The sequence below is a fragment of the Bolinopsis microptera genome, chromosome 2 (genome assembly GCF_026151205.1).
Source record: "Bolinopsis microptera isolate Bmic1 chromosome 2, MBARI_Bmic_1.0, whole genome shotgun sequence".
NCBI classification, from domain to species: Eukaryota; Metazoa; Ctenophora; class Tentaculata; order Lobata; family Bolinopsidae; genus Bolinopsis; species Bolinopsis microptera.
The window spans coordinates 13063100-13087519 of NC_087073.1; the positions used below are offsets into that span (position 1 = coordinate 13063100).

General features: G+C 39.3%; 1 protein-coding gene across 1 annotated transcript; it reads left to right on the forward strand.

The window, feature by feature from the left end:
• The first annotated feature begins 2209 nt into the window (after positions 1-2209).
• Positions 2210-24403, forward strand: LOC134826786 (fibroblast growth factor receptor 2-like). Its single transcript, XM_063839284.1, has 16 exons — positions 2210-2286; positions 2464-2595; positions 2812-2902; positions 6223-6398; positions 14545-14829; positions 17934-18045; positions 18336-18529; positions 18761-18930; positions 19505-20127; positions 20382-20521; positions 20755-20999; positions 21210-21362; positions 21539-21779; positions 21905-22044; positions 22589-22762; positions 22948-24403. Exons 1-16 carry the CDS (start codon positions 2223-2225, stop codon positions 23074-23076), a joined length of 3069 nt encoding a protein of 1022 aa, XP_063695354.1. The 5' UTR covers positions 2210-2222; the 3' UTR covers positions 23077-24403.
• Positions 24404-24420: the final 17 nt, after the last annotated feature.

Genomic DNA, 24420 nt, shown 5'->3' on the forward strand with positions numbered 1-24420 from the left:
TTCATAATGTTTTAGCACAATTCTGTGAGACATAGAATTCCATCCACAGCATACGCTATTAAAATGGTCTGCTCTGTTATTCGTATTTCATAGTGCAGACCATTCAGACGTCTATGACAAAAGAGATATAACGGGTACCTCGATATACCGAGACTCTTCTTTTCTTGACGGATCATTCGAGACAGTTGCAGATACTGAGGATGGGATCATGCAAACGTTTCTCTATCGGTTTTTTATACTGTGAACTTTTCTTTTCCCCAAGGAGGCCCAATATTTCGAGGCTCGAAGGTCAGGGGTGAGAGAGGGAGACGGCAATCGTATACATTGCCAGTCAGTGTAACTTCGTTTAACTTGATACCTGCCACCATGGACTATGAATGTTTCTAGACACTATCCTTTCGATATTGAGATATTGGTATCTCAGATCACGTGTACATCGTTCCTTTTTTTATGACACAGTAATTTATTGACACTCACAGCTATAATTTTAATCATTGAATCAGTATTTTTATCTATTAACTTATTACACATTTGTGCTCTGCTTTAGCATCACTTGACTATTTAAAAAAAATTGTTTGTTCAGGCCATGACCTTATAGTCAGCCAATTGGCCATTGCTATATTATGTGTATATTGTTCTATTGTTAAAAAAAGGCTCGAAGGTAATAAGATTTAGCCTGTTCCACTTTTAGCTTGTTCTACTCAAGAAGCAAGATGCATCTAAGAGTGAACTATTGTAAACTGAATACATAACAATATGATCTCGGAAAGGTTAAGGATTTCTGCCTTTCACTCAAATAATTTGGGTTGCTTCTCCTTGAGTAGTGCTAAAAATTCCCAATCTATTTCAAAGTAATGATTTTGAAATAATCTTGCCTTATTCTTGTCATCATAAAATCTCGATTGCTGTAGAGTACAATGGCCCTGTAATTCAGTTCTTTGCAGTTCTTTGTATTTGTACCTCATTGACTCTTTTGATCAGATAAGGTAGTGTGCTAACGTTTCTGAAAAATTTTGCAACATGCACGAAAGTTTGACGTATGACATTTTTCCCGTTCACTCATTTTATTGAACACCCTCATCAAATTAAGAGTTCATTTATTTAGCTGGTTTCTTTGGAATCGCACCCTTGTCACTTTGGTCTGAATGTTTAGTCAGATAGTTGTTCTCCCTCCATACTGAAAAATGAGCTGTGTCTAAAGCTCCTCCTGCACCTGCAACTAGAGGCTACTATTGTTTGAAGGGTCCATTTTGACAAAATGACCCATTTTAAATTACAAGTTGTGCACAATGCACAATATCATTTCTCTCTCCGTTCTATTTTAACACCAACCAGCTTATTTTATCTCTGTTATTTTTCAGTGTTTTATGGCCGTCATCCTGCTCTTTCTTTTCCTTTGTCGCTATGGAAAGGTTCACTACCATGTGGTGTCAAATTTTTGTGCTTTCTGTCTTTTTTTTTGTCACCTGAGCTGTTTTTGTCTATTCTGTGGTGCCAATTGGAAATTTGGGCATTACCATATTTTGAAGTCAAGAACGTGCCCAGCTCATCATATATGGTCATCAAATCCGTTGTCTTTTGAATCTTTCAGTATTTTTTATTGCGAACGAATTGATAGTAGTACTTTTACAATCTCAAATCAACTTGTTCCTCGATTTGCGAATGAATTGATGGAGCCACATGTATAATCTGAAATTAGAAAACATAATTAGTTCACAGATGCCATAGTATGGCAGTGAAGGAACTATCATTTTGCCAGCCATCCTGTCCATGATTCGCCCAAGAGAAGTCGATATTCATGTTGGTGTACATGATCTGTAGCTACAATAAATAACCGAAATTACCTCCTAATTATAACGGTTAGGCTTGGTGTTTGTTCTCAGTTGGGCGGGGATTGAAGTCAACTAATGATTAGTTGAGTAATACTCTGCCTTGTAGCAAGGCAACATATTTAAGGCAACATATTTAACGAGACTCAATGATAACTACATAATATTACTAGCAATCTTCCACAGGGACAAAAGGATTTCGCGATTATTTTGGCAAAATTTCGCGATACCGCGAAATTTAACAGGCTATACATTAAACTATACATAAAATTTGTCGCGGAGAATGGGAAATTTCGCGATTTCGTACATGCCGCGAAATCCTTTTGTCCCTGATCTTCCATGATTACAAATTGAACTAATCCCCCAACCTTTTCCTTTCCAGATTGATAGGTTATGGTTAGAGACTTAAAAATGTTGCGGTTTAGAGTGGTGTTTACAGGACTTTTCTTATTACTTAGTAAGTTGTTGATTTATTGACTGAAACTTTTATGGTTCCATGGATACAGATTACAGTGCGAATTTACAGCATTCGATTAAAAGTAGTTACCGATCTCTTACAAATTTCACGTTTAAGAGATAGTCATGAACATTTCAAATCGTGTAATTCAGATTTTAACTTAACATTAAATTTCAGATAAAGTGTGTTTTGGGAGTACAGCACAGTTCAAAATAACTCCATTTTATGAATCATATTACGGTTTTAAATCAGAATATGTTGCACAAGCAGAGACCGCAGCAGATATCTTGTTCTATCAAATCAACGGAGGTAAATACCTCCATTTTTAACCCTATTTACCGTTTAACATAATTTAATCTGTGATTTTATCAAATTTGTTAATTTCTATGGGAAACGAAGTGGATTAAAGAAAACTGTTTTAGCTTAGAAATGAGGAAAGAGTAAAATTTTAAACAGAGTTGATTTTAATATAAAATTGTAATATAAAAGTGAGTGTTAAATTTAATTAATTAAATTAATTTCCAGGACTGAGGGTTGAGTGTAATGCTACGTTAAAGCAATCCGACCAGTCGGAGAAGATTCTACCTGTTACTTGGGTCGAGAGAAAAAAGAACACGTCAGTATTTTCACAGTTATTGTTCTTGTATATACAGGGTGTACCGTAGAAAGTGTGACTTTTTTCCACTTCTGTAATTTTTTCACAAAATCAAACTTCATAGTTATTTTTAACTAAATTTTTTTGATAGGAACAAAAGCAGATGATAGACATTACTCTTTACTGTCAAAAATAGCTAAAATATTGATTTCGAAAATTTTTTTCTTGAGACCCCTAAATTACAGCAAGCTTAAGTTCCTAAATTAGCACCATAACAAAATAGCAATTTGTGAGAAATCAAAAATTGATGGGGACTTGAAATTTGGTATGCATAAATTCGACACCTAGTGACACAATGTGATGAAGAGTTTTTAGCAACTGCTCCTTCATAATATTTTGTATCATTTCTCAAAAAAGTCACACTTTCTATGGTACACCCTGTACACGGTTGTAGTTAAAACTGAATTGTGAGAGAATCACAAACTTTTTAGACTTTAATTAGAAAATGTCTGGTTTAAATACAACAAAGAACAACTAAAATTCTTACACTCAGACTGAAAAGTTCAAAATTTCAAGTGCTTCACCACATTTCATTATGACATCTTACCAAACTTTTAAATACTACTGACTCACAGTCAGACTGAAATTCAATGACAACCGTGTACTCAAATGATTATACATGGTCGTTAATAACATAATTTTCAGGATCTCTTTTGATCCTATAAAAGGCCTTCATCTAGACATTTGGGGATATTTTAAAACAAAACAATGCGATACTCAATGAGTCTGTTCAGATATGATATTGATTAAATTAATTGACTGAACAGTAGATATTTAAATGCATTTCACTTTAAATAATGTCTGCATCTGAATGCAGCGTACTCAACAATGTGTATTATGTGGTTATATCCCAGACAGGACAGATTGAAATAAAACTAAGATTATTATTAAGAACTGCCAGTTAAAAAAAACACTTTTTTATTCCCCTGTATTGCCGATTAAGACAAAACTAGAAACACGCCAAATACACTGTATACTGTATCCCAGGCGGGTAAAAGAACATTTTTACAGTTACCATGCACCTGCCCGTCATTACTCTATTGAGGCTGATAAAGCAGCCACGTTAGATATTCTCTGATAACACCTCGTTTACATATTACCGGTGTTTGTGTGCTGCAGCCATTGTGCTCTTTAATATTACACGATCACAATGATCTGGAGGGGGGTTCTGGTAACATGTAATTTGTGGGAGGGGTTATTGTTTCAGACACTTTCAAATAACTTGAGTAGTCAGTTATTCGTCTGATCATGATTATAATATGTATCACGATAAAGATTATAATATTCATTGATATTGATAATATAATATTTTGAAAGAGCAGTTGTTAAACCATAGGTTAGGTATCTTCCTGGTTTTTAGAAAGAATTAAAGTTCTAATCTTTACCAAGGGTTGTATATCACGAATTAGAATGGTCCTATAATAAATTTGTATTCTATCATTAATTGTTGTCTGTACTTTGTATGGATTTGCAATTTACATATTATGCAAGAATACGCATATCATGACATGAATGATAACGATACTCACCGCAATTAATTATAATATGTTAATTATTCAAGATTTTATCAGGACTCCCCACTGATAGCAGCCATCAATAATATAACCAGTACATATTTCAACCTGTAGTATATAATTATAGATTCAGGCAAGGCTTTAGTTACTAGAACTACTAGCTACTAGTGCCATGCAGTATAAGGAAACATGTAGTTAACAAACCCTCCTGGCCTGCCATACCGTCTTAATTACTGAGCCGTTCCCTTCAATCAAATTGTAACGTTAATTTTACTATTTACACTCTCAACCTTGCTCACAGTAATGCAACCTCCCTATCACCAATAGACCTTCTAGGAATCTAGCACGACGTTTCCCACTTTTATCTAATTGGTTAAATAGCTGTGAAATATATCATGCTCTTGAGTCAATACTAATTCAGCGGGGGATATATATAATGGAAATATCACGAATTTTAGTGTGAGGAATATAATAAAAATAGTGTGCATTCCTGCAATTAACGATACGCCATTTTAGTAGATTTAGATAGGTCACTAACTTTGTGTCAATGGTAGCTAACTGTTCTCCAATTATAAAGTAAGCAGATTGTAGCTGCAGTGATCCGATTTGCTGATTCCAGTGACGTATATGTTGGATATTATATGAGCGGTATTTTTAATAGTGGAAAGATTTGAATATGGTGGATGAGAACACATTATCATCTATTTAAAATAGAACAAGAAGAATTGTCTGCCGCATGTTTGTTTGTCGGAAGTAATCGACCGGTCGAAAGTTTGATAGAAACTATAAACTAGATTGGTTTTAAATTCCATAAGTTATCACTTGTGCAAACGTTGCATCGGCTGTTACTGTTTAAAAAATAATCATCATTAACATGAAACACGCCCAGACATTATCTGAACATTTCAGTGATATTATTATTCACCAACTTCTAATCTTTCACTAGAGCGTTATCTACAATGTTAGAGCATGTTAAATGTGTACTAAGTTACTAAAACCCCTCACACAGAAGTAGAAGTAAGACTAGCAAGTTGAAACACTCGGAGTAGTCACTAGTCCAAACTGCATCTAGCGTAGAGAGTAATGTTACTGATCTTAGCTAGTGTTTCCTAAGGTGTACATGCGGGCTTTTCAGGATCATGAGTTAGATAATGAACATTTTCATGAGTTAGATAATGAACATTTTCGCTTCAGTAGTTACTCGTAATTTCTGCAGCTGTTGTTGCATTAAGTTGGCTTCGAGTAAGAGATTGGGAATTGTATTAAAAACCTGTCACGTCAAAAATTAAAAATATACATATAAATTAAAAATAACCTGAGCTGAGGCTGTAATTTGTTAGTGATCTCAGATCCAGCTTAATTCAGCTGAAATTTGACAAGTTGAAAACATTAAACTTTAACTCTTCCTGTACAGAGAAACTATTCTAGCCAAACGTACAGAGAAGCCTCCGACTTTATCTCTTTGACTGTTTTAATAATTTGATTGACATATCCATGATCAAGAGAAGCTCTTAGAAAGCTAGTATACCCTGATTACCATGGACAGTAAGAAGTTTCTAGTAAATTGTGATGTTGTATCTAGGTAGGTAAGGAAGGGTACCAGGGGTTGTTACTCCTCATGCAGTTCCTTCTCTTTAACAGTTACAGTTCTGACGTTAGTTGAATTACAGCGGCTCTCATGTTCATCAGATCTCTGACATCTGATTTAGAGACTGCCTCTACCATTACACTCTTTAGAAGGTAACTCTAACAACACACTATTTCCAGGTTTGTGGCTGTCAGCAGTGACCCTAGCACGGGGATCTACGATCCAGGCAACAAGACCCTAATCTTCTCCCCAGAGGCGTGCACACCGGAGCTGGCCGAGCGCGAGTTTGCGTGCAGGACCACCGAGAACGACCGGTACGAGTCCTTCTCAACTGCTCAAGCTATGACCCTTTCTTGTAAGTAAATTCTTGTCGTGCCCCAAGCTTGTTAACAAATTCCCGGCATTCCTACCAGATTGACGTGAAGGCAACTAGGCTAAGTGTCGGGATATGCAGGAGTTAGACAATGTTGGTCCCTGTTAAAACACACCTTTAATAATGTTTATTTTTGTGCATTATCAGATCTGGAGAGAGTTATAATATCTCCAAGAGGGATATAGAAAGCGTCTGTTTTATACCATGGTTAGAAGATATATTTCTACCATAGCCATGGTTTATATTAATACCAAAGTAAAAATCAGGTACTATACGTAGCCAAGAGGGTTTCTAAGAAATCAAAGATAAAAATTGGGAGTTCCCCAAAACATTTCCCAGGATATTCTTATCCTTCTCCCACTTTGGCATCTATACAACCTGTTAGAATTGTTATATTTCATTCCAGAATCTTTGCCAAAAATCGTGTCGGGGCTTCCGAAGCTGCCCCCAAATTGGCATTACAATCTGCTACAAATACCATTCCTTTTATTCTTACTATGTAAGTCTATTTTTCAAAATTTCCGGGTCTACGCCCCTGCTAAAATTCTCATTTTACATTGTTAGAATGCGGATACATCTTTTCCCTAAATCCCTCTATCCCTGTAAACAATCCTGGCTATGCCCCCTGGCTACGCCCCTGGTGTATATCGCCACAGTAACAGTGTATATTGCTATGCATACGGTAACAATCTATATAACCATGGTAACAGTGTGTATTATCTTTGTAACAGTCTAGGTTGCCATGGTAACCCTTATAACCATTAACCATGGTAACGAATATGTAAAATGTGTGTACCTGTCACCAGACAAGAGATGAAAGTGGCACCAAACATCACATGATCACATGGTGGGTCACCCTGTACATAAGCGTGTAGATACATCTACATGTTGACATGACAGTAATTAATCAGTTCCTAAACCCCGTATATTATCTAGTAACATGTTCCTCTCTCCTCTTCTCTCCTCTCTCGTCTGTAAATGTAGAAACACAGGGCCGCTAATTACAGACAAGCTCACTACAGAGCTGAGGAGGGTATTGAGTAAGCACCATTTCCCCACACATTTGTTACTTTTTCCCAGACTATTTAGAAAGAAGTAGTGTAACTAGGTGCACAGTAAGGCTGTTGACGCGAGGGAGTGCGGTGTACCACAACCAAGAGAGTGTGGTGTACCACAACCAAGGGAGTGTGGTGTACCTAAGAGAGTGTACCACACTCGGGAGAGTGTAGTATTGTGTGATAGCTGTGATTCTGCGGACAGTGCAAACTGTTTTAACACGACACCTACTTACTTGGTCGGTTAGCTGCTTACCAAGTGTTCTGAGAGCCTACAACCCTGCTACTACTAGTATATCCGGGGCTGTATTTTAAACGGCTGCCAAACTGTTATCAACTCTACGTCATCTTCCTCTTATCTTTCCAGTTTCTGACATCTAGTGTGCCCGGACGTAACTGAAAATTCCCTCGCACCAATTGCCTCGTAATGATTAAGTACAGAGGTCAGAGGCGGTAATGTTTCAATTTGAAAATGTTACAATCTCCCATGAGTTATCTTCTGTACTTCCTTAGTCTCACGGACCATTATATTGTAAGATGATAACTTGTCACGAGCCAAACAAATGAATTGCTCTCCCATAATTGAGAGTTATGTTACATAAAAGTAATTATTGTACTGTAGTCAATATACTAACCAGGGTAACATTTTACTAGTCACCAGTCAGGATTAACCGTCTTTTGATTATATCCGTTGAATGTACGACTGCGACATGCAATAAAGATATAAGAATACCTACTTCAATTAGAATTATCCACTTTTTAAAACAATTATAAGGTTTTACCTTAAGAAAAGTTAAACAGCAACTGTTTGACGTTTCCAAGTCACATGTCAGGTCCTATACTGGAGAAACATGGGACGTTTTGACAAATCTCCTTTTATAGAAGTTCCCTGGTCACAGAACAGGCTAGTTAAGAAGTTGCTAAGTTACTAACAAGTCGTTGCTAACTTACTAACAAGTTGGCTCATGGCTGCACGGGCTGCTGAGAAACATAGCTCTAAACAGGATATGAAGTGAGATGATTTGTCAGTGAAACAGTACAAGGAACACTGGGAACTTCCTTGTAAGATGAATTAACTGACGTGTTTAAACAACCCTGTTCTTTGTTAATACCGCCTCACTGCATGTAGCGGTGTGTGTGTGTGTGTGGGGTTTGCTCCGAGCAGTAGGCAACTAAGGTTTCTCATCCTGATACGTCATATCTCCCCTCTTTTCTACTTGTATCCTGGTTCCTGACTGATCTGATCAGGGGGATGAGCTTATGTTCCTGGCACTATGAGGTGTCATGTGACTCACTGTTTTGGTATTTGGTACTTTGATAAAATGATAAGCTCCCCCAGACATATAATAAAAACCAAGAACCGCCCCAAATTGACTTATGTTCCGCTCGGTCCTTATCCGACCCTGTTCCGCAGATGGCTTTGAAATCAGTTTACCTCCCCTAAAATCAGGTTAAACAGGGCAAATAATGACTGAACATGATTGTGTGAGCCGTGCTGCTCGACAGTTGTACTGAAGTGGAATGGCACATGTGAGAAATAGACAATGGTGTGATATAGATAGGAATTCAGGGAATCAGGGATGCAGTACCGCAACTGCACTTCTAGTCTTCACGCTAGCAAGAGAGGTGTGGTATTATTCACCAGGTTCATTGCTTCAGTACTTCATTACTACTTCCTCCTACATTAACCAGACCTTGAAACTAGGTTGTTAGTCCTCCAGTACTGGATATTGAATGGCGGGATAAGTTTAATGTACCCTCGGACGGATAGGACGTGCTATGAGAAGAAGGGAACTTCTAACTTCATACAGACTAGAGTTAGTGCAGAACTAGTATAGAGCTAGCACTGATACGCTGTACTGCTCGCTGTGCTCATCGTTTACAAGACTGGTTGATCGGTTGGAACTATTCAGGATTCCTATGATAATGAAAGGATACTATGCGGGTATAACACATTGGTTTTGTCTGAGAAGATGAAGTTGTAGAGGAGTAACCTTTGCTCTGATTTGTGCACTGTTCTTAGTCCAACAGTAGTACAAGTGCAGTGTTTGATCTAAACTACTGGCCTCTTTGATCAGTATGTTATAAAGTAAAACCCCGTTAGTTTTAAAAGTCAGAGCGGTATAGAAGGGTAAAGTAGTGGTATTAAACTATTGTGTGCTGGAGAAAGGGGGGATAAGTCAACACTTACATTGGGTTTTTGTCTGGGTAAGTGATGTTCCTGGGAAGTAACCTTAGTCTACTAGTACAAGTGCAGTGTTTGCCAACAAGTGCGCTGTTCTAGAGTTTGATCAAGGATATATTAGCAGTCCGCGGTATCGCTGTAGTGAGCTCTGTAAAGGTCAGGATGTATTCTGGGGCCGACGACTCCAGCACCCACGTGACCCAGTGCCCACGTGACCCGTTCAACCCTCGGTTACAAACTCCTACAACTTTCATCACTCAAATCGAGATTTAATCCGCGCTATTAATTCTCCTGTAAGTTGGGTGGATCTGTCATCATGGTATCGCGATCTATTCCTGTGCCCTCTCTTTCTCTTCAGAGTTTACTTCATCCTGGATAATACCAAATAAGGTCCGGGCACCGCTTGTCACTTTTATCCATTCCGGGCCAGAGATATTTACAGATTAGCTGATGACGTTTAGTAAACAGTCTCGAAGGTCCCGCTGTCAGAACGATCCAGCACCGATCAGATTGTGTAGGACAAGTGTGAACAAAAGAGTCTGAATACCTTCTAAACGGGACCCTACACTTGTGAATAACAAATTAGCCCCAGTAACAAATTGGAGTCCAGGTTAGGCGTTCCAGCCTGCCCCAGTGTCCTCCTACTGAAACTAGCTCTGTTAAGTCGGCCCTTCAGCCGCTGCTAATTCATGTAAAATTAGAGTAGATTTTATCAATACACTATTATATGGGGAGGGTCAGGTTTGTGATTAGCACTATAACAGGAGGGTAAGGGTTCTGGTTACATTCCCTGATCTCCAAACCACCCTCTCACTCTAAACATACTCTAATTCTCTAAACACACTTATAATAGTCATAACCGACTCTAAACTCGGCTATCTTTTCAAACCCTTAAAATCCGCAAATTAGATTTCTTCTCCTTTTTGAGATCTGAGATTTCATTACGAGGGGACTCTCTGAACATATGTAAGCTAAATTCCCAAGCCGTCTCTTATCAGTATACACGGGTCGTGGTTTATAGAGTATAATAAGATCACGTGTCAGCCACGTGTCTCACAACTTGTCGATCGGAGAGGTTTGAGTGGCTGGTCACCTCTGTATACGAGCATCAGAATGTCATTATTTAACAGAGATAAGACCCTCAAATCCCATGTATTCTAACTGTCAGCCGTGTTGGGTTACACAGTTGGAGAAATCAGTGCGTTCTAAAAATAAGTGTGCAATAACTTGGTGTGGGCAAAAACGCACTGACAAGCAACACATGAACGAGCCAAGTTGAGAAAACTCTAGTTGCGCACGTGTGTGTACTGCCATATCCGACTGTGGCCTGGGGCCGGTGGTCAGATCTGTTTCTAGTCCCCATGTTCAACAAACCTCCCAGCCAAGGTTGGGAACGAATCAGTACAAAGTAGAAAGTAGAAGTGTGAAGAAGTCACGTGATATCAGAAGCCGGTAAAGGAGGAGGAGGAGGAGAAGAAGCACGCTCTGAGAAAAGATAACTTCTCACTCCTCTATCTCGTTAAACACCGGCCACTACTTATCTTGCTTCAAGCCAGCACGGTTTATACTTGTCTAGCTTCTCAGGACCTGCCCTTGTCTCAATCAGAGGAGGAGAAGGAGAAGCGTGTGTAAGAAGAGGTAAAACTATCGAGGGGGTTAAAATGCGCTGATAAGATATCGATTGAACAGTATTGCCTGATTGTGTCCTCATCAGTCAAAGAAACGGTCTAAAGTTAGGTCGAGTCTTAAAAACTTGATTGGCTTTGACACTCTAAATGCGATCCCTTCTGTAATCTTTGCGTCAGACTTCGGTCGGAACTCCCCAATCAATCATCAGCTGGTCATTATTTGCATCACAAACATGAATCATTCCTGAACTGTACAATTTATGGACATTTAGAGGTACCGCATTGTTAAAGTTTGTACGGTCAGTAGTTCTATACCGATACAATGTAAATCAGCACACTATCCGAGTGAAAGTTTGATCCCAAGTTTAAAACATTCCCTGAGAGTGTGCAATGTTACTGTATCTTCTTGGGATCTGCTCTTACATCTTGGATAGGGATCTGTGTGTCACATTGCTGATAGGAGACATGGTCTAGGTTGTAATCTCTCACTATTTGGCAAAACATCAAGTTTTCAAGGTCTAGCTCCTTCTCCTGCAGCTCTCCCACAACTTACTGGTCATATTTATTCATGAGATAGTAACAAATAGTGCTGGCTCGAAGTTGACAGATTTTCACGCGGGAGGGGCCCAATGTTATGATTAATGAGGTGCACTGAGTGGAGACTTGGAAGCTAATTAGTGTAATTACTCGCTAATCACTAGTACCTTTAAATTGAAGCCTGATTTTATGGCCAATTAAGCACATTAACCATTGTACACATGCTTGTTAGGGCTTGTGTTTTAAAACATGGGCACCAGCATCATTGACCCCCATTGACTCAAAAAGGTAATCGTCAGGAATGTTTAATATTCATGTTTTGTCACATTAGCTTAATCTCTCACCCCCTCTCTCTGTTCTTCTCTCCTGAGGAGACCCTTTATAGGGATCTCAGACAAGTGCAGTATTTGCATAATCGCCGTTACCCTTATCACAACTGGAAAGAGTTTTGAAGAAGCCTCTCTCTCTCCACAGAGATCTAAACTATGTCCTTGACTTTGTTATGGAATTAAAAGAAAAGGAGTCCTATAAATATTCAAAGAATCTGGTGTGATATTCAAAGAATCTCCTGTGAGATCCGACTAAGGGGGGTGTTAGAACTGTGCATAGTTTGAAGGCAGGACGTGCAGAGGGACCACATGTGTCAATAACTTGACCCGGCTTTCCTTAGCCACGTGACACAGCTCTCATCTTCATGAATCATGACAATGAAATGCGCGGCACTGCCAGTTTCATAACAAGTACCAGGGTTACCAGGGTTACAGTTACTGAGTTACCAGGGTTACAGGCTGATAGCACATTCCTGAAGTACTATCACGTGACCAGACGATATCGGACAAAGAGTAGGGGGTCAAGTTTATTTGGAACTTCTTTGATTTAAAGATATTTGACACTGCAATTAACACTGGTAGGCGTTGGAGTGAACTTGTTAAGCTCATTGGTTTGATTCGAAACGCACAATTATATACCAACTTACCAAGCAGTCAAAACACACAATTTTGGCAGTTACACAGCGTCATATGACAGAGAAACACAGATAGAAACAGTGTCTACACCATCATATTGTGTAGTTAGAGTAAACTTCACTAGATACACAAGCTGTGTCTAGACCTGGTCAGTTCCACTGTCTCAATAGTAAAATAGCTGTAAATACTGGTGTTGACACAGCTGGGTGTGAGATAGCTAACTGTCATCTAGACAGTAGCCAAAGCAAACCTAGATTTAATAGTGCTACCCGATATATTTAATAGTAGTACCCGATAATATTGGTTTTAATAGTACCTGATTCTGGTAATGGACTTCACGGGAGTTCTAACTGCATTTGTTAAAAAAAATAATGTAGATAAAAGGGTTCCAGGGAACTTTCGAACTACGGACCATTTTATCTTCAATAAAATCGAACTTTAGGCGGCAGTAAGTTGCATTGGTTCAGTATGAAATGCTCTATTTGCATAAGATGCCCTATTTAGGCGGCAATAAGCTGGTTCAACAAGAGATGCCCTATTTGGTAGCTGCTAAAGAAATTGTATGGCCTGCAGACGTAAAAGTACGGTACTCAGCTGGTCCTGTCTAAATTTGGTTGGGTAGGAGTTGTTCCTGAATCCAGAGTATGGTGTTCCACAGCAGACAAAAATATTATTCATACCACAATATTTTAGTGTCGTTAGAAGAATTTGTCGCCCGAGACCACTGAAAATTACGCCATCCCTTTAATTCTCACCTTTATTTTTACTGTCGGTACTCAGGGCCCAGTTTCAGATTGTAACGTAGCTACATATTATTATTTCCAATGGTGTCTTTAAACTAGCAGTAAGTAACCTACCTTCCCTCTACGCATGAGTAACGGACCATGATCTCCACAAAAACCTTCCTCTGACACATGATACCTGACACGCGACGCAACAGCACCAAGTTTATATTACTTCATTGAGTTAGTACCCATATTTAATTGGGATATGTCCTCTTACAGTACTGATAAGGTGCAATGTAGGGCGCCCTAAAGACAGCTCTGTCCCTCTCCTCCCCCTCCTCCTCATGTAGATTGTCTGATTTAATTTCAGGCGTCATATATTTTGGTTATTATAATGAGTAACCGATGATATATTTCATCACAACGTAAGGGTAAGCCTTTTAACACCGTCAAGGAAACTGTATGTCTCCCTCCTTTATGTCGCAGTCAGCTGTGGATTGGCAGAGCCTTGTATGTGATAAGTTACTCATTAGAACCCCAGTGTAGAGTATAAAACTTTACAACTTCCTCTCTCACCAGATCTACAGTTTTACAGTTTTACTACGCTCCCCCTTTAAACTACTCATGTTTAAAGTTCCCCACTTTTTGCTCGGTTTTTCTCTCCTCACAGAGGATGCCTGTTAAATGTCTGGTAGGCAGACTAGGGGCTCCCGGAGCCTCGTGTTGTACGACTGTAGAGAACCTTGACTCCTCTGCTGTAGGGTGTGTCGCATATCTTGCAGCCGTTGTGTCCGAAACCCTAAAACCCAGGGGCAGGACCTGGCAGAACAAGTTCAACACGCACTCAGTACGCCACGTCAACACTGAAACATTACATTATCTTGGGAAAAAGTAAAACCTATGATTGTGTGGTTTCAACCACACCAGGTTGAGTTGTTACAATTTTAGACAGGAAAAAATAGGGTTGAACCGGAGTTTAGAGCCCCTATATTTCAGATATCGGAACAATCAGTTCAGAACCCTTATATTTCAGATATCGACGAGTTTGCCTTTTCCACGAATAAGACCCTGATGAGACCTCTGGGAGACCAGATGGTTATCTCGTGTCCAAAACCCTCCGGAGCACCCGAACCTGTCGTGTACTTCACACACAACGGTACTAAAATAGACTCCGAAAAAAACCCACGTTTTGTGATCCTGTCTTCCGACGGACTTAGTGGGAAGAACCTGACATTTGAAGACAGCGGCAGATACTGGTGCACTGCCGCTAACATTAACGGAGAGGTCATCTCTCCTATTACTACTGTCTCTGTTGAGTGTGAGTGGACAGCACGCTGCACTACCGTCTTACTGTGTGATTTTTAGCGCTTTGTGATTCCTAGCGCTGTGTGATTCCTAGCGCTTCAGACTTGATCAATGCTGATGACTGCAAATATAGCACTATGATTGGTAACTCTTGCCTGATTGAAACCAATTTGATAATGTTAAACGCTGATGAAATGAAGCACATTAATATGTTATAATGATTGTCGCCTGATTGCAACCAAATTAAGCTAAACTGAATTAAAACTTTTAGCTGCTGAAGAAATAAAACATTTATGATTTGAGATTGAATTTTGAATGTTTTGGACCATATTATGTATACTGGTCCGGTCTGACTTTTAGCGCTGAAACATTCCAAAGTTGAACCGAACTTGCTATTACCAGATTACTATTGCCTGATTGCAACCAAAGATTGATTATATTCTTATCTGCTATGCTCATTACTTTTTGATCGCTGACTGATCACAATATAACCGATAATTGAACCGCCAAAGCCTTATCTGCGCGGTGCCTCTCAGTTGAAGAGAGTGATAAAATGGGACGTTGGGCCCCACATTCACATCTCTCCGAAACATTAACACCTCTGTTTTTAGTGCCATTACGGCGGCCCACTCAATCATCCTATCGTATCTTTTCCTGAAAGCGTGAGAAATTTGGTTTTTTCCGGTTCGTGATATCCCAGGAAATTAAGGTGAAATATCATAGTTTCTGAATCGCTGTGAGTCTATTCATCGTCTGTAAAAGTAGGTGTAAACTGTAAGACCATGAAATTAACACTCGGGTTGAATGACCGCTAGTCGCACAGGAATTTACGAAGACTTATTATTATTGTTGCATTAATTCGCAATCCCAACAAATTTTTGGGGACAGTCACCCTATTGTACACAGTATTTGTTGGTCGCCATATTTATTCGACGAGAATTTCTGCCGTCCTGTAAGTCCTGCAAATACCTTCCAGGTGAATCATGAACTCTAGAAAACCAACAAATCGTAAGTCGTCTCAGATCTACAAAGACTGTTAGTTCGGCTCTCTCTCTTCACTGGAAACTGAAATTATCATTAGTAGATGAATTAAAAAGGGATCTGTAGGTGTGTAACGATAGAAAGTTGTCTTCTTTTAGCCTATTTATATAACATTAACGTTACTTAATGCATATAAGTAGCCGGCGCCTTTCCAAATTTAGAAATTTCGTGACGAAATTATAATTTTACCTTTCCTGGCTATAATGAATAAAGATTGTTGTCGCATAAAATTAGATTCTTGTTACAAAGCTTGTAGTATGAAAATTTAAGATCATTAAGTTTACATTAGACTCGGGCTGATCATTAGCCGCAATGTTGATAAAGTTGGAGAATTTGCATAATGAGCAAAGTATTTAGGGCCTGCTCCATTACATATCGTAAATAGTACAATCAAAGGAGCTTCAAAAAGCTCTGATCTATTCAACCGCTACATTTATCGGTAAAAATAGTAAGTTTTCCTTAAACGCCCCGAAATTCATTAATGATTGTGTACACTCAAAGTTACGTAACTTCGAGACGTCATGCGTCGTTGATTTAATTGGAGTTAGAAATTTCGACCAGCACGGGGCGAAAAACTATCACATAGTAACCTGTTTATTATATCTAAATTTTCATTTAATCGAATTCATTTATGTTATTAAATTCATTTGTCCAAATTTAAACGTTTCTTGGTGTTAACGGTAAATATGAACATTTTCCACGAAATTTTTGAGAAATCAAATTGGAGACCTATATCTATTAAAATTTTTAAAAGTCGTTTTTGAGGAAAACCATTAAAATCTGCTCAACAGACAGTTTCTTAATAAATACGTCTATGAGACGCTATAATTCAGTATTTCCGTAACATTTGCAACAGCTTTGCCGTAAGGGCTCAAATCATTTGCTACCGGGAGGGTGGTGTTAGAAATGTTTAAAACGCAAATAATTTCAATCCCTATAAAGGGACTGTTTCATGTTCAACATGCTATTTTTTACAAGACCCCTCAGCTGTAATTTTCTTATAGCGCCGGAATTAAATATCTCCAGTCTAGATTTAGAACCTTCCGGTTCAAGTCTAACAGTTCCGTTAGCTTGGAACAGAGAAACAGAATTGTGCATGTCAAAACTGCGACACTGGTGCGAAAATATAATTAAATTGTATCACGTACTTATTACAGCTAGCGGTGTGTAATAATTTCACAGATACGAGAGAGGCCGATGTTATCAAATTTAGATAAGAACTTGAAAATTGTCCCTTTGAAACCACTGGGAGTAATCTTGCACGTTACGTTATATGGGCATGATCCAAACTGCGCCGCCATAAATCTTCCTCTAATTCTGTGTTTGCAACTGTTGTCTCACACCTTTTCATACTTTTCACCCATTTTCACACATGACGGCAACAATATTTTGTCACATAGGTAAGTAGTGCAAGAGACTGAACTGCAGTTTGGTTTGGTTACATGTAGAAACATCAACACTGGAACTAATAGTCGTGAGTCTACTCTACAACCGGCTGTTAACGTTGATATGGTGTTTGACAGCTCACCATTTACCTTCACTACAAATTACACTTTACAATTACTGGATATGCCACATCACTACACTACCATGCTTCATAATATGGTGTTAATTTATAATTGATTATTGAATCTGTATTATAAATCATGTTATTTGGTTGCATCTCTAATTTTAAAATTGATGTAAATTTTTGAATCATTATTAAAGGGGAAACCCTATTCAGCCCTCGTACGTCTTGTAGGTTTGTAGCATGATTTTATTTTTGAACGAAACTGATTGGATGCCTGAAATTTGATCACCATTTACAGCAAAACAGCACATTGTAAATTTATTGTAATTTCGTACTTGTGAAGTGCAATAGACTTCTGATTTCTGAATGTGGTTGGATATCATAATATAATCATGATTACAGTTTCCCTGGACATTATGACGTAACAACTTATGTCGGCTTCTCATCTTTGCAGCTGAGCTCGTTCTATTTGAATCGTTCAAGCCTGGCGGTGCCAGTTGTTTTCCACCCGATGTTAAACTTGTCAGACAAGTGACAACTATCAGTCTGAATCATTATCTTTTCAGCCTCTCTGGCTAACTTAAGTTTCGTGGAAGAGCCCCGGAATGTATCAACTGTAACTGGAAGAACTGTCACACTTGTTTGCAAGTTTAACAGAATCCCTGAAACCTACGGATGGTAAGCAACATTTAAGAGTTGTAGGCGCGTCAAGGGCTGCGACCGTCTTCGCTTACTCAACTTTAACATTGGGCCGCAATTCTGGAAAGTGCGTTGGGCGCGATTCAAGTATATTCTGGAAGTCAGCACTCACTGTAACATAAAGTATGCCGCGCGCTTGTTCTTTTCAGCTAGCTGAGTTCGTTCAGTTTGAGCGAATAAAAGGTGTAATTAATTTATCAAATTTTTCGTTGAACAACGACTCTCTGATCATCAAAATTCCCCTTAACTAATTCCTGGATATCCACCAGGCAATACAAAACAAAGACCAACAACAAAGGAGCAGTCGGCGAGAGGGTGAAGTTGGCATCAGGAAAATGGATCCAATTAGACTCTGGAGACCTGGTCATCAATGATGTAGACAGAAATGATAGCGGGATTTACACTTGCTTTGGGCGAGATGATAACAATAACATCTTCTCTCACTCTGAAGTTGCTGTTAACTGTAAGTAACTTTTTATTCTAAGGCGTCTTTTCGTATACCACAAGGGGGGGGGGGGGGGGGGGGGGGGGGGGGGGGGGGGGGGGGTTTCCATTGTTATTTGTGACCAACCCGATGCAATCTACAGAAAATTCGCCAAATCCAACTCCACAGTTTTCCAACTTATCTGTCCATCCTGATTTAAGTCTTGTACATGATATCTCCCTTCTTGTTTTTTACCCGATGGTACCCCAGATTTCGATACAAGTGAAGCGACTGGCCCGGACTCAACTCAAGCAGTGGTAGGAGACCCGGTGACTCTGTCATGTTTAATTCCTGAGAGCTATCCTCCAGCTCAAGTTACCATGTTCAAAGATAGATCAGGGGATCAATTGGAGATGGTTGAGAACGCTACCGGATACAAGGTATATTGACCAACTTTTGTCTGGTTTCGAGCGTACAGCTCAGCTCTATTAACGCTCTCTGACTAGGTTTGGTCATAACCTAATCAGACATAAATGAAACAGTGACTTTTGCATGATCTAATGTTTATTGAAATGGGGTTAAAATTGGAAGCAGCCCACGTGCAAGGTTGTTAATGAATACTGTTAACGGCTATGTTAAAAAGCAGAGATGGTGGTGGCGTGTGCTGCCTCTCCTTAACAATTCAATAATAAACATTAAATAATAGTGACGTGTCTTGTTTTATGTAGTACTGTGGTAATAGTTAGGCTTCTTGCGGATGAATCAGCTAAAGCCATTTCATTTGATCACCCCTGATCAGATGTAAATGTCAAATATAAACTGGATTAGGAACTTGTGCGTGTTGCAACGTTTCCTTGTCATGATGCTATATTCGGATATTCACGACATCAAAGTTCTCTTTTAACTTAAGGTTTAACTTTTAATAGCAGAATGTAACAATTCGACCCTGTCACGAATACTGCTCTTTCTAAATTTAGAACTGAATAACGACGTTGAATCTCGACTCTTTTTCAGCTGCGACTCGATGACTCCAGATTTGAACTGACGATTGAAAACGCAACATTTGAGGATGAAGGAGATTATTTCTGCACCTCCATCAACTTGGTTAAAGTAGACGACGTACACCCCTGGCCGCAGCCTTACAACAGCCCTATGGGAGAGCTTACAGTCCGAGAGCGAGGAATCAGGCCCAGCAGCTTCATTGTGTCGAGCGCCAGGGTGTCCGGGGATCTGGGATCAACTGTAGTAGTAGAGGTCTCAACCATAGCAGACCCGGCTCCCAAAGTCACGTGGCAGGAATCTGTGCAGGGTGGAGACTTCAAGCCTATAGACAACTCATCGGGTAGAATGGAGACAAAGCTAGTGCAGGTTGACGAGAGATACAACTACTCTCTGACCATACATAACCTTAGTCTGTCAGATAACCTGGCTAAATACCAATTGAAGCTGCGCAACAAACTGGGAACCGTCAACAGCCCTAAGTTTACTATCCTGGTGAACCACTTGCTTTGCCAGACCAACAAGTTGCGGCAGGAGAAAACCTTCAACATTCAGGAACCTGTCCAGATAGCTTGTCCTCTCTCAGTGTCTGCTCATCCTAGCACCGCTGTACGTTGGATCTACAATAGCTCAACCAGGTCCGTTTACTTGGGAATACTTATAGTTCTCATCTACCATACTACCATCTTTTATATTTCAAATCCCAGTGATCCGAATCCTCCGTCTGTCTGGATTAACAGGTTCAAATTGCTACAGAGCTGTGATCTCGACTCAAGACTACTTATCGAGTCTGGATCTATCATGTCTCCTTCCTCCCGTTCCTCATTTAAATGTAAAATGATAGCAATATAACCTTTAAAATAACAACACTAACTGGTCTCTTTTTGTTCAGTTCACTGATAGTGGTCGGGAACACCCTTATCACTGACAGTCTTACCAAGGAAGATCAGGGTGACTACATTTGTGAGACGTTCAACAGTGCTGACACTTGTAGATACATCATCAACCTGAAAACCAGAACCATCGCCGGTGGTGAGTCCTCCTTTGAAGTTGTGATAATTTCGTGATAACCTAATATTTCGAGCTGAATTCACCAGTCAATTCCAAGCACTGGTACTTAATTTAGATAATGGAATTACATCAAAAGTCTAAAAGTCGCGATGTGCACTGATATAATTACGCACACTTAGTACTAGTTTTTAAAACTGATTTTATCTTAACTTACATTTTTTACCGAACGGATTAAAGAAACAATAAAATTTCAGAAGGAAACAGAACACTGATCCTGATCGTAGCAGCACTAGGTTTCATAGTACTCCTAGTCGTCCTGTTTGTAGCAATCCTCCAGCTGAGGAAACGAGCCAAGAAGAAGAAGATGGAGAGTAACGAGGCTCTGGAGCGTCTCAACCAGCCGGTCTTCTCTGCTAATGTTAACGGTTACGAGGACGGTCCTAGAGACGGTCTGTCACACTCCCCTACTTCCAACATGACTCATAACCAGCTCTACAGCGTGAGTTTTACAGTACCACTTTAAAGTTGCTGCTACTAAACGTGTGATGCGAGTCAGTATCGACTAGTTCAAGCCATTCTTAGTCGCCCCTAGGCTTCCAAGATCGTTCTGCTTCTGTGCTAAATACTTCGACTGTTATATCATAGCTCATCAATTTAAAGCGTCTTTACATCACCCAAATGGGCTGTTACTGACAGGCTCTATTTTCAGACCCTGTCAAAGTTTGGCAGCTGGCAGATAGCCAAGTCTAGGCTGAGAAACTTCTCTCTCCTGGGCGAGGGACAGTTCGGAAGTGTGTACAAGGCTGAGCTCAAAACTCTGGACGGTTCCCCTTCAGAGTTCGTTGCTATCAAACAGATCAAGGTTAGTCTTCATGTCATATCAGTGTTTTAAGTGTGAACATTCAGTTCAATAAAGCAACTAAACACAATAATATGATAAAATAAACACGTGATATTTCAACCCACCCCCAGTAAGTTATCCAGTTCAATTCGACCCTCAATCTTGACTATTCATTAACTCAACTCCTCCTCTACCAGGATGACCAGAGTGCTGACGCTATCAGAGAGTACGAGAAGGAGATGCTGATGATGACCCAACTCCATCACCCTAACATTGTTAAACTGGTGGGTCTGTGCACGGACTCCCCTCCTTACTACATTCTCACTGAGTATATGGAGAAAGGAAACCTGGCTGATTACCTCCAAGACATGGCTCAGTGCAAGACTGGAGCTCTTACATTAGAAGATCAGATCAAGATATGTGTTCAGATCGCTTCAGGTAAGCAGAAATTTTACCAAATCTGCTTTTTAATCGGACTTAGACGTGACATTATGGATTTCCAGATTATCTTTTTAGTTGATGACTATTTAGTTATTTACATAGCTAATCCTAACCTTGTCCAGGTTTGAACTACATGGCAGAGAAGGAGTTCGTACATAGAGATGTTGCAGCGAGGAACTGTCTTGTTGCTGGTAACCTCCTAGTTAAGGTAGCTGACTTTGGTCTCAGCAGATCGGTCCACGGCAGGGAAATATACCAGAAGGTATGAAGATTATATTTAACCACCTTGTCGATGCTACATTTTTCCGGGGAAATCGCAAAAACGGCGTATTTCCTCGGATATTTCCTCAAAAATACGCAAATAACTAGATTCTTTATAAATAAATTACCACCTCTCCTATTGATTCACTTTGACTTTGAGGCACATCAGCTTCCGATTCCACATTCCAACCCCGAACATAATTCCGAACGGCACGTACCCACTTCTAAGATTTTAAACCAGAAATTCTTTAAATATCACCAATAATAAGTACTAAAATACACGTGCAAGTTCGTTTCCTGGAAACATCGTGCCTGGTTTCATCGAATATTTGTTGGGAGTTGATACATATTTTCTGTAAAAACGTTCAGAAGGTCGTAGGGAGTCCAACAAGGGTTGCACTAATATAAAATTGCCACATGTATAGACTACTTATGAAGCTACATAAACTGTCATAATATGTCCTCTCAGCAATAGGTGTATCTTCTTACAATTATCCCTCCTTTCCCCTCCTTTTTCTCTTCTAACAGCCCCATTTCCCTTTCAGGACGGTGGAACTGTACCCATCAGATGGATGTCCCCAGAAGCCATCCAGTACGGTCAGTACACCACAAATAACGACGTGTGGGCCTTTGGAGTGACCATGTGGGAGGTGTTCAGTTACGGAGTCATCCCCTACTCAGCCTGGAACAACGAGGATGTTGCTGCTAACGTTCAAGCTGTAAGTTACAAATATTCTTAAACCTAATATATTTTTACTGGCGATCTTTTTATTGAGAATGTGAGATTGGATGTGTGTTCTTGAATCTCACGACGTTTGACTCCGGTCTCCGTGCTATATAAGACCCTTAAATGTGGCTCCATATAATAAGGTGTTCAATGAAGCTGAACTGTTCTACTTTTCAGGGAGCGAGGCTGATCAAGCCGGAAGTGTGTCCACAGACCTTATACAACATAATGTTGCACTGCTGGAGCGAGTTACCTGACTACAGACCGTCCTTCCGACAGATCATTGACTCTCTAAACGCGCTGTAGAGTGTCCCCATGGCGACCATGCGTTACCATGGCAACCACAATCACACCTCCCGTGTGAAATTTAGTTAAATGATAGCCAAGGGCAAGTTATTTGTTTGTTACTCAGTACAACAACGCTGTGAGTGACACTCCAAGTTGGCTAACAGCATTTAGGGGAACTGCTAGGCTGTTGCTGTGTTGAAAGTAATGACTATTTTCTGAGAGTTTGTTTCGATCTTGTCGGAAAGTTTTGGAAACCGGACAGAAAGACAATGTGTGAGGTGGTAAATATTCCGGTGTTTGATGATGACATTTTGATTATATCGTTTTAAGACTTTTCTCTCTCTTTTATTTTATAGAGAATTTTCTTAAAAACTTCTTCTTTTATAGAAATTCTTTTAACGTTTGTAAATAATTTATGTTAGATAATTTATATGATGCTGCATGGTTACAATGTTTGAGCCATTCACTTGTGCTACTTTTTTGCACACATAATCTGTTTCAAAGTCCACATCTGATCGAAATATTTACGAATTTGAAGATAAGACTTCGAGACGATCACATTTAAACTTCTTTTTAGACATGATTTTAAACCGACTTTAATTCTTGACGACACGTGAATTGAATATAATGCCGATTGACATTGATAATAATAAACCATGAACCTGAATTTGCATACGGATGCAGGCCCACACTGCACTAGAAACTTTCAGATAGGAAATAGGAAAACCAATAGAGGTTTCTAGTCAGCTTTACTTTGGATTCTTTGGGAACGAAGTGTATATACACTTACAGTATATACTACGAATTGTATGTGCTATCTAACTAATATTTTGGATAAACAGTATATTGAACTGGTTTTTGTTTTAAATTGGTGATTGCTCATTTAAGAGTGATATGGCATGGGACGTACTTCAAAAACATGACCTTTTTATTCTGAAAAAATGTAATTTTAATAAATCCAGAAAATTTTTCAAAGTTTGTTTTCCATGCCTATTGTGTTGATTTTAATCTCTATTTAAATTATCTTTCGTGGTGCAATACTGGATAATGTGTGAGCATGTCGAAATATCGGAAAAGTTCTGATCTTTCTTCCAAAATTCAATTCTTATCCAGTTCACCTGTGAGAAATGATTCGAATAAAATTTCAAATGTTTATCCTGTATTTGTTTGATTACAAAATTTAATCTATTTAAGAGAAACTATTTGTTTACTTCTTCTTTGGAGTTTAAAATCAGAGTCCGACAAGCTAAATCTTGCCCACTGAAGGAAGTTACATTCAGGGCCAGGGTACATTGATTATTTTTCTTTGTTGTTATTTTGTTGATTTACAGCATAGAACGTTGACAAAACCGACAAGAGTTA